The following is an 11,222-nucleotide window of genomic DNA, read 5'->3' as shown; positions in this document are numbered from 1 at the left end:
ACTGAGGTAATAAATCAAGAGAGAAGTAGAGTCATTTTCTCATAGACGTCTATACAACCAGAGGAGTCGCCCCCTGGTGGTCAGTAGAGAGAATGCAGCTTTAAGACACTTCAACATTAGCTTCACTTTTCAGAACCGAAGGTTGCCGCCGGCTAACACCTCATATAGATGTCATGTGTTAGCAACAAAGAGTTGCCTATACACATCCAGCAGACATAGAGCCACATTAGCATCTGACCACCGAAAGAATGTGACTCCAACATCAACTCTCCTTTTATCTCCGTTTTGTTCTCCACCATCAAAGCCAGACGTTCCAAATAAACGTCTGGCTTTTTTAGCGGCTAATTGCTCCGTTAAGCTGACACAGTTAGCTAACTTTATCTTTCTGCTGTTGCTGAGCAAGTAGAGCACAGAGGGATTATTCAGTGACAACAGCTGGCTGCTGCATCTGGAAACGACGCAGATGAGAGCGAACAATGACAGTAAAAAACAAAACACCTGAAAGATGCTAAAACTGCCCATGGTCCTGACTAATGAATGGACTTCATCACATTGATGCCGCAGCCCTGTAAATCCAATATTGACATACAGTAAATCAGTCGTTTATGTGCAGCTTTGCCCACAAAGACCTGACACACCCAGTGATGTTAAAAGGAGACCTCATTAGAAATCCACACTCGGAGCCTCTGATGGTTTCAGTCCTTTGGGTGCGTCCCGTAATAGTTACTGAACAGTTCTTCTAGGTAATGCTTTTAAAGGTAAAGTATATTTGAAGCACCAAATACCTGAAAACACTGGTTTCTGCCCTTTTTCCAGACAGCCATGTCATACTCTGTTAGAAAACTGTGTCCCCTAAAAGCAAAGATAAAAAGGTAAACAGTGACTAACCTCTTCACTGAATGTTTAAGTATATCAATACAGATGTTCAGATACCATTTAGTCCTTCCCAAATTTGAAACTTGACCGTTGCACTCTCCGCTAGCACCAAAGATGCTCTAAAACAAAGATGACAACCAGAGGAGTCGCCCCCTGATGGACATTAGAGAGAATGCAGCTTTAACACACTTCTTTAAATCGGAGGTTGCCCCATTGACAAAATCTCTTAAATTCTTTCATCACTGTCCTGTAGACTATGAAACCATATGAGTCCATGTGAAGCCTGTAACTTGGCAGAGTGAAGCTAAATTAACCAAATACAAAGACTGGAAATACAGAAAAATGCTGCAAACACAGAAAGTTAAAGAGATAATAACACAATTAAAAAGCTGTTTGTGCTCATTGAAAACATCTTTAAGGTGTGGATTTTTATGTTTTCTTAAACACAGAACATGACATTTGATTGTGGATTTCCTTTATGTCTGAAACGCTTTCACCTTGAGACACAGTACATTTGAAGGCAACAAAAGGGATCAAAAGTCCAGAAACCTTGAAGCTCAGCCCCCTCCATCTGTTAGTGTCTGTACACAGCTGCCACGGCCACTGCTGGAGACACAATGTCAGCCTTGATCAGCCCGATTCAACACCGAAAGAACAAGATGATAGCCTTTGTGGAAAGTGATCATAAATAGTCAGAGTTAAAGAGGCCAGAGAAAGAGGTGTGTGTGTGTGTGCGTGTGTGTGTGTGTGTGTGTGTGTGTGTGTGTGTGCGTGTGTGTGTGTGAGACCAAAGTAGGGTGAGATGGGGAGGATAATTGGAGGGAGGAGGAGGAGGAGGAGGGGAGGAAGCTGTGGAGCTTTCATTGTGCAGAGCGGATGAATAGTGGGATTCAGATGGTGGAGGGAGGTGGCCGAGCACAATAGTGAAAGTGAGGGCTGTGTTTCCAGTCTTCCCGTCTGCCGAGGATCCTTTTGCCCTCACTCTCCTGTTGCCTCGGCAACCCAAAATCATGAGTTAGCTGAGGTTTGGTTTGAAACGCCGCTCTGGGTCTGCTGGATCACATGTTGCACAGGCTGGTGCTGTGCTTGTCTTCTGCCCTCACTGTGTGTGAAGGTGCGGAGCTCTGCAGTCAGATAAACACACTTCATTCTGATGTTGGAAGTTGAGTTCATTTTATTTTATTTTAACGATGAGATTCTACGAATAACAGTCGAGGTATTAAAACTGAATTCGTACATTAGCGAGATGACTGGATTCAGACAATCATAAACTAACTGTCTCTTAAGTATATTGTGCTTCATGTCAAAAACCATGTTCCATGTTGACAACAGTAGTCGTTGTTGTTAGCTGTTCTGTAGCATTCCCATAATGCCTTGGGTTGAGTCTGTCGACCAATCAGAGGCTGCGTTCTTGACTAGTCGACCAATCAGAGGCTGCGTTCCTCCTGCGATCCTTCCATCCTCAAATCTAAATTATTATATGAGAGATAATGAGAATAAAATAAATGTAATAACAATTTTAGATTCTGCATTTTAGCATTGTAAGGGAGGGGGGCGCTTTGAGAATGGATGTATAGTTGTAATTCCGTTGGTGGATAAAATGACCTTTCATATAAATACATGTAATGCAGTTTATTTGACCACGGTGGCAGTGAGAAGTGTAAATACTCAGAAATCTTGTCTTTTATTTGAGTACCTTCTCAGCTGCTGAATGGCTGCTGAGTTACTTGCATTGTAAAAACCCAACCAGTCTGTCAGTGTTAACGGTATTCTGAATAAAAATCAAACTGAATCTCGTCCAAAACGTTTGGACCACGACCTCGTTGGCATTAACAGGAAGGTTTCTCAGGTACACTTCCAAACCGTCTCTGGTGCTCTGGACGAGGTTCATAGTCCAGCTGTGCTTCCAGCTGCAGATGTGGGTCAATGTGCTGATGTTGATGCTGTATATGTCAGTTTGCTCTGGGCGACATCCATTTGGACACATTACTGATCAATGAGGGTCCTGAGCACTTTTCTGATTGTCAATATCTTTCGGTCAGTTGATAAATGTGATGTTTAACAGAACAACCTGATTCAGACCGAAACAAACGGACTTCAAAAGTCTCCTCAAAACCTGCAGCATATCGGCCCCAAAATCAACAGTGAAGCAGCGCATTCTTAAAGGCTTTCTAACTGTTTCCTCCAGTTAAAACCCTTTTCTGAAGCTGTACCCGTTTGCATTTGAGCCGAACGCATCTCGCATCGCAACATATGGGAGCAATTGAGGCATAAAGCTCAGCTATTGTGGCCCACAGAGCCCCGGGCCCTCTCTCAGGGTGTCGGGGAGACGGCCCTGGCACCGAGCGTTCCTGCACACAGATAAACACAGACTTTTACTGGCAGTGCGGCGCACTAGACCGCGTGCTAATGATGCCCTGCTCAGTTTACAGGCTGCTGTGGAAAGAGAAGAAGAAAAAGCAGCTCATCTGTGTGTCGAACAGGCGATATCACACGGCTGCATGTGGGTCTCTCTGACCCACTTCTCCCGGAGGAATTAGATTAACGCCTAATCTTGCAGAAACTGCACTGTTGCGCTGGATGCAGTTTTTCTTTTCTTTTCTTTTTTTCCGTCCGGCGTGACACGGTCAAACGGGATGAATAGTGTGAAGGCAGTTCTGCTGGACTGTGAATGAGGATGATCTCACAATGTACGCACTGTTTACAACTTGGCCTTCCAACAGGGAGCCGAATGTGAAGTGGTTTAAGTCCCAGTGATGTTTATATGTCTTGCCACCTGCTTTTGTCTTTTGCTATATGAGCTTTTTCCTGCTCTACGTCATTAAAAATAACATGTACTGTTTTTCTTTTTCTCCAGACGCTCCGCTCAAGCCCACCACCCCAACTAAAATCTCTGAAGAGGGCGACGATGTTTTGGGGGATTACACGGTGGGCGAGCAGGTCTGGGTCAACGGTGTCAAGCTTGGAGTTATTGCCTACCTGGGGGAGACCCAGTTTGCCCCGGGACAGTGGGCAGGCGTGATACTGAATGACCTAGTTGGCAAAAACGACGGGTCAGTGGGCGGCGTGCACTACTTTGAGTGCCAGCCCCTCCAGGGCATCTTCACGCGACCCTCGAAGCTCACCCGACAGCCGGTCGGAGAGGGGAGCGACAGCCACTCCACTGACTCTGCTCAGAATCAGACTCAGCAGGGCGGCAATGGCGTCCCGCCTGGCCAGAGGGTGGTAGTGCCACTGAGAGAGTGCCTGCTCAACAGCGCGGTGAAGACGGGCTACGAGTCCGGGTCCAACATGTCCGACAACGGTTCGGTTAAGGGTTCGGTGAAGAAAGGCGATAAGGATCTTCGAGTTGGAGATCGAGTTTTGGTGAGTCTTTTTGTGTTGTTGGACAGGGTTCCCTCTCGTGATGGGCTCTCCAGAGAGAGGGGTCACTAAACTTCAGAATTTGTATTTAATGTATTTAAATGTTTCCCCCTGTTTCCAGTCTTTATGCTAAGCTAAGCTAACCAGCCTCTGGCTGTAGCCTTATACTTAACAGACTGACATGAGAGTGGTGTTGATCTTCTCATTGAATTATTGAACATACACTATTTCACTATCCGATTGTATGTGTGAGGATGTTAGTCCTCAACGTAACCGTTCCATTCTACTGACGGCATCTTCTGAGCAGTTGCTCGCCATCCAATCGCCCAAAAAATGCAATTCCTGCAGAAATAACCAAAGCTCAAAAGTCTTAGACAATAAATCCCAGCATGAATGTTTAAATGGTGGTCCTCAAGGTCTTGGTGGTTAAATCTAGCAACAAATATGAGTACCAAATGGTATTAACCCCAAACATTGCTGCAACAACTTATGAGACATACGTGAGGATGGGAACGGCCATCGTATACTTCCATCATAATGTTCTCAGCCCGAGAACAACTAGACACACACTGCATCTCAATCTTATTTATAATTATCTTCAGGTTCTCAGCCTTTAAATGACGTATACTTCTTCAGTGTGGTCTCTACTGTTGACCTGCTGTCTGCTCTTAAAGTTCCCATGCCCCCCCCCCCTCCCTAAAAATAGACGGGTCTACAGTGAAGACTGGTGGAGTGGAAGAAGTTAACTTGATGTTGTGTAAATATTTGAGACTAACATAGTACATAGAAGCTGAAAGTCATTAGATGAGAGTCCCAGTGGACTATTCACAGCTGTGTAATGTGATGCATGGTTGATCCCCACACGAAGCTTCCGCTAGAATTCATCCTTTGTACCTTTTACGTTTTTTTAAATCCACCATTGCCCAACAAAACATGGTCAACATGTCCGTGGCCATTGTGTGTTTTCTCTGATTGGCCCCTACGATGGGATTACTGGCCCCTACGATGGGATTACTGGCCCCTACGATGGGATTACTGGCCCCTACGATGGGATTATTGGCCCCTACGATGGGTCGCATTGCTTTCCATTCGCTGATGCGCGTCTGGGGACGGTTACATCAGACCCGGTGGAAGCAGGCGAAAGCCTTCCTCCTGGTCAATATTGTAAATCACTCCGGATTACTTTCAGCACTTAAGAGAGGAGAGACTGCTGCTGACACATTGATCAGTGAAGCCATCTACTTCCTGTAATCTATCTCACAGCCACGGACGGATCCAGTTTCTGTCAAATATTCTGAATGCACTTTATACAAAGAAAGTGCTCCATAAACCAGAATAATATCGGCATTTCAAGTGTCTCAATCAAAATGCTACATTTGGAATAAGACCTAGTTTGGAACATCCATGGTGAGATGTTTCACAGAGATCATTCCAGTCCGGACCAAACCGACAGACCCACAAAACCCTGGAGCCTCGCCGCCAGCAAACGCCATCAGAATATTAAATATTAAACGCAGAGTTTCCATTTAGGGTCGCAAGGAACTCACCAAAGATGACGGTTTAACGTCTGAGGAGTTTGTATTGAGCGTAGCGTAGTTTAAAGTCAGAGATGTTTACAGCTAAAGGTGAGACTGAGAGTACGGCTTTAACAGAAGGACCGGCAGTAACGAGACGAGGCTCCAGCTGACTGTCTGTCTCTACACCGAGTCACTGAGACGTCTCACAGACAGGCCGACAGCCGACCGTGTCACTGTGATGTCTCACGCTGTGGCCTCCGTGGTTCATCTGACAACAGAAGGGCGAGGAGCGACTCACCACGCCCTGTTGTATGCTTGTGTTCAGTTCCATCGGCTCCTAAAGTCCAGTCTTTACTTATTAAGGGGGTCTTTTTCTGGAAGAATAGGGTTCTCAAATGTTAAAGGAATACTTTACATATATTGTACAATATGTATATTAATCACTCAGTTTTACCTGGAATTCTTCAGGAAAATGTCTCTCTTGCCTTTGTGGTGAACAAAGAATCCAGAAATACTTCCCAAAGATATAAAACCGTATTTACATTTTTAACACTTGCAACCGAGCAGCTGGCCTTCTGTGTGAGACTCTTTATGCAGAGGAGTTTATAATAGTGATGTTTTACTGAAGGTGCATGTGTGTGTGGAGTAGTGAGCATACGACTGGATGGATGAGACTTGGGTTGTACTGCACCAGTTGTGTGAGTTTGTAAACAGATGTTTTCATGTAGTTTTTCAGTCATTAAACTTTGCCCCGTTTACTTCAGTTCATTCAGACTTTTCTCTGTTTTTCATTCTCCGTGGAAGCATTAAACGTTGTCTTTAAGACTTCAGTGTAACACTTTGGTTTGGTGTTTATTTCTGTTATTCGAACTCTTTCTTTAAGGAAAGTGTGACCAGATGTTTGACGTTTGTACATTTTGATCAAAAACGGTTTATTGCCGAGTTAGTTTTTAACAAACAAGGAATTTAACTTTAGTGCAGGAAAATCAACCCAGTGCATAACTAATAATACAAATATTAAAATGTACAAAAGAATACGATAAACAAACAAACAATATAAGAGTACGTATAAGAGTTTGTGCTTTATCAGGTCTGTCCTTGTTGTTTGGTTCGATGCGTGCTAGGCTATGCTAACGTTGTAGCATCTCCATCAACACTCACAATAGCATCATCTTGGCATAAATACAGCGGCGAGGTTATAGTTTAGAGTCCGTGGTTTGTACACATACATTTATTCTGGTCTCTGTACAAATATAAAATGACAACAATATTTTCTGATTCACTTATTGGATTTAGCGACACAGCGTCAGGCGAACTTCTCAGTAGACGCCAGGCGGCCGTTTTCGCGGCATTCTTCGTATGTAATCGTGCGAAAACGTTTGGTGTGAACACACTTTAACAGTCGGACCTTCTTTTCCTCCCCTGTTGTCAGGTGGGAGGCTCTAAGATGGGAGTTATTCGCTACATGGGAGAGACGGACTTCGCCAAGGGTGAATGGTGTGGGGTCGAGCTGGATGAGCCCCTGGGGAAGAATGATGGTGCTGTGGCTGGTACAAGGTAAACACAGACACACAGACACACACAACAAAACACAACACACACACAGACACACACACACACAACACACACACACTATGTGTGCTTCAAGCGCACCAAGTCCTCCTAAAGGGACATAGAGGAAGACTGTGGCTCCATCTGTTCAGTCGTTTGTTCTTTCATCTGCTTGTTCGTGACCCACAAGCTTCAGTGTTTTTATATTTCATATTTATCACATGTATCATATTTATTCAGAGCACAACACACATTATTCTCTCTCCATAAATAACAAACTGTTTAAAGTCATATTGAACTTTGGCCGTCAGCCAAAACAGGGGAACAAATGGAAAAAAAGACACTTTTCTCACGTCAAGTCCAGATCCAGAAGCACGAGTATTTGTTTATACTAAAGATTTGGTCTTGTTTGAAACTTTGTATCCCATTAAATGTGTTGTTTTCACCTTGTGACTCTGTTTGTGAGTCATCATGACAAAAATGTGGTCCAGGAGACTCCGACTGCAGCAGAAACCACCACAGGGTTTCATTTAATTGTCGGTGTGTGGGCGGATTTTGTGGATTTACTGCAATAGAGTCACAACAGTGACAGTCAGGAGACTTTACTGTGGGTAGAGTTTTAAAGGTGATTTTACTATTTAATTGGTGGCTATTATGCTCCTGAAACATCATCATTTCCAATCATTACTAGGAGTATATCTTTCTGTTCATGCTTATAAGCTGTTCAGTGTAAGCACCTTATGAACGTATTTGAATCCCCAAACTAAATCCCAAAGGGACGCCCTATAAACTGTGTTTCTGTGTCGGTGGAGCCGCTCTGTGCTAAACAAAACTCACCTCTCTCCCTGCAGATACTTTCAGTGTCTTCACAAGTTTGGCCTGTTTGCTCCGATCCACAAGGTGATCCGCATCGGCTTCCCCTCCACCAGCCCGGCCAAGGCCAAGAAGAGCAAGCGGATGGCCATGGGGGTCTCCTCTCTGGTCCACAGCCCCAGCAGCTCCTCCATCAGCTCCGTCAGCTCGGTGGCCTCCTCCGTGGGCGGGCGGCCGAGCCGGACTGGACTGGTAAGATGGCGGTGCAGTGTCCACGCACTCGCTTTCTTGCAGAGCGTTAGATGAGAAGCTTTGATACCGCTGTCATGTTAGTGAAACAAACATAAAGCCACAGCTGCTTTAGAGACGTCAACATGTGGCCAGGAGGAGGAATCGAACCACCAACCTTGTGATTAGTAGATGACCCGCTCCGCCTGAGTCGCCCAAATATTTACTGTACAGACAAATGGTACCAATCTTCTCCTCTAACTCTTTGCAAAAAAGGAGATAAGCAAACTATTATTCCCCCAAATATTTACTTTAAGAAACTTTATTTTTAAAACCAGTTACAAGGTGCGATATCATAAAATGCAACAAGACTTTAAAAGTGTAAAAGTGGCTTAAAATGACATTATAATATATATATATTTATATATATATTAATTATGAAAATACATCTTCACATCTAAATCTAGTGCTTCTAATCTTTAATCCTTTAGATTTATTATGATTTTCTGTTTTTATTAGTAAACCAGTAAAAATGTAAAATCCTCTGAACACCAAGGATGAAATGTTTTGTCTCCTGAATTACTCCTCTGGTGTGATGAGAGGCTTCAGTGTGTTGAAGTCCTCCCTCATCTGCTGAGCTGAGTCAGCACTTTGCATGTTGTTGCAGTGCGAGGCTCAGATTGTCTGACTTTGCATCTTGCTCCAGCACACTGTGCCTTTAAGACGATCAGCCTCAGGAGTCGAGTCATTGGCAGCACACTGTGCCTTTAAGACGATCAGCCTCAGGTGTCGAGTCATTGGCAGCACACTGTGCCTTTAAGACGATCAGCCTCAGGAGTCGAGTCATTGGCAGCACACTGTGCCTTTAAGAGGATCAGCCTCAGGAGTCGTTGGCAGCACACTGTGCCTTTAAGACGATCAGCCTCAGGAGTCGTTGGCAGCACACTGTGCCTTTAAGACGATCAGCCTCAGGAGTCGTTGGCAGCACACTGTGCCTTTTAAGACGATCAGCCTCAGGAGTCGTTGGCAGCACACTGTGCCTTTAAGACGATCAGCCTCAGGAGTCTTTGGCAGCACACTGTGCCTTTAAGACGATCAGCCTCAGGAGTCGAGTCGTTGGCAGCACACTGTGCCTTTAAGACGATCAGCCTCAGGAGTCGTTGGCAGCACACTGGAATGAATCGGACATCAGGGCATCTCACATTGATTTCAGCTGCTGGTTCCGAGCCAGATCTCGGATGGAGAACCCTGGGAACCCTTTACTTTGCTTGATTGTTGGCAGCGGTTCTAGATGAGCTGCACAAAATATTCTTCCCCACTGTCGTTCCGTAAATCTTTGGTGCACCAGAGTTCATGTTGTTACGAGGAGATAAAGGACACTCTGAGAAATGAAGGTGCTAGGCAGAACCATTTAGGGTTCTAAGGCCCTTTTTGTTCCTGGTAGAACATTTTATTAAGGTTTCACCTGTAAGACTTTCAAAGGATTCTCACAAAGGGAACCATCTGTTGAAAGTTCCACCCAGAACCCTCTATGAGAGGTTCTACAGAGAACCCTTCTTTGGCTTTATGGTCCAACCAGACACCTCTTTGGAGGTTCTATCCAGAACCTTTCCACCTTCTCAGGGTGCTAACACAAACCCACCCAGGGTTCCACTGAGAACCAGACTATAGTCCAAGGGTTTCATCTCGAACCCATCAGTGGGGGTTCTACCGAGATCCCTAATATATTTGTTATATTTCAAAGGCTTCATCTAGAACCCACCCAGGGGTTCTACCGAGAACCCTTTTATACTCCATGGGTTTCATTTATAACCACAGTTTTTGTGGGTGTGTCATGCTTTCAACAATCCTTAAAAAACAACTTTCTTCCAAAAAGGGTTCTTCACAACAAGAAATAAAACCTCAGCCATTCAGGAAGAATGCTTTTGGAACCCTTATTTCCAAGTTTAGGTTCTGTCCCTAAGTTCTAGGTACAGAAAGTATTTCTGCTGTTTCTTCTAATTTTCAGTGTTTGAAATGCTGCAGAAGAAACAAACCTGTGTTATTTATATTAGTCTCATTATCAGTGTTATTCTGTTTATACAATAAAAACCTCTGCGTTGACCTGATCTAACAGGAATGCTGTCAAAGAGCACCCTCTAGTGGTCAAAGGGAATGTTGCATCCTTCAGCTCTTATTTAACGCTTGAGCTTCTGATGTTGGTGATATTTTCCCAAACTGTCAAATATTCCCTGAGTGGATGACCACAGACTGAGAGATGGTTATTCTTTGAAGCCTCATGTAGCCAATGATGGTAAAAACATAATATGTCTCTTGTCGTGGGGCAGCTACTCATACAGAAAGTATTTATCTCTTGTATCTCACGACATTGTATTGTTTTCTTAGAGATAACTAGCTTTGCCTTTTTCGTGCTCATGAAATAATGAATCTGTGATTACGTGAAAGCAGTCGTTGTCAGTTCAACAAAATAGTTATTCCACGATCGTGATTGTTTCCTCATAGTCATGAAATATTACTGAGAAGCGTGTTGTGTGGAGATCACAGAAGAGCTGTTCTGTGATCATTAAATCATTTTACTTTGATCTCTCTGAGAAATTCATATTTTGATCTTAATCAGAGGTGATCTGAGGGGAACGTGTGAAGCTTTTTTAACCTCTCAACTTTATTCCTTTTCATTATTTACATTTTCATCCCTTCCTCAACCTCTCTAATGTTTCATCTAGAACCCACTCAGGGGGTCTGACAGAGAACCTTTTCATATTCTAGGGGTTTCATCTAGAACCCGCCCAGCTGGTTCCACCGTAGAATACCTTTGTTCCCTTTAGAGTACCTTTGTTCCCTTTAGAGTACCTTTGTTCCCTTTAGAATACCTTT

The 11,222-nt window shown here is 44.0% G+C and overlaps 1 protein-coding gene across 6 annotated transcripts in view; it reads left to right on the top strand.

Moving 5' to 3' along the window:
* Positions 1–11,222, top strand: part of clip2 (CAP-GLY domain containing linker protein 2) — a 34,978-nt gene that overhangs the window by 8,555 nt on the left and 15,201 nt on the right. For 5 of the 6 annotated variants that reach the window (XM_031874077.1, XM_031874078.1, XM_031874080.1 and 2 more), the window contains exons 3-5: positions 3,734–4,242; positions 7,189–7,313; positions 8,159–8,372. In XM_031874077.1, the coding sequence (XP_031729937.1) occupies positions 3,734–4,242; positions 7,189–7,313; positions 8,159–8,372 (848 nt within the window). Of the gene's footprint in view, positions 1–1,699; positions 3,567–3,733; positions 4,243–7,188; positions 7,314–8,158; positions 8,373–11,222 lie in introns of those variants that run through there. The other variant, XM_031874081.1, reaches the window with a different exon arrangement.

This window comes from Anarrhichthys ocellatus, unplaced genomic scaffold (genome assembly GCF_004355925.1).
Source record: "Anarrhichthys ocellatus isolate YVR2014 unplaced genomic scaffold, GSC_Weel_1.0 scaffold78, whole genome shotgun sequence".
NCBI classification, from domain to species: Eukaryota; Metazoa; Chordata; class Actinopteri; order Perciformes; family Anarhichadidae; genus Anarrhichthys; species Anarrhichthys ocellatus.
Note: the sequence above shows the minus strand (reverse complement) of the source record. Positions and strands in the feature narration are given on the sequence as shown.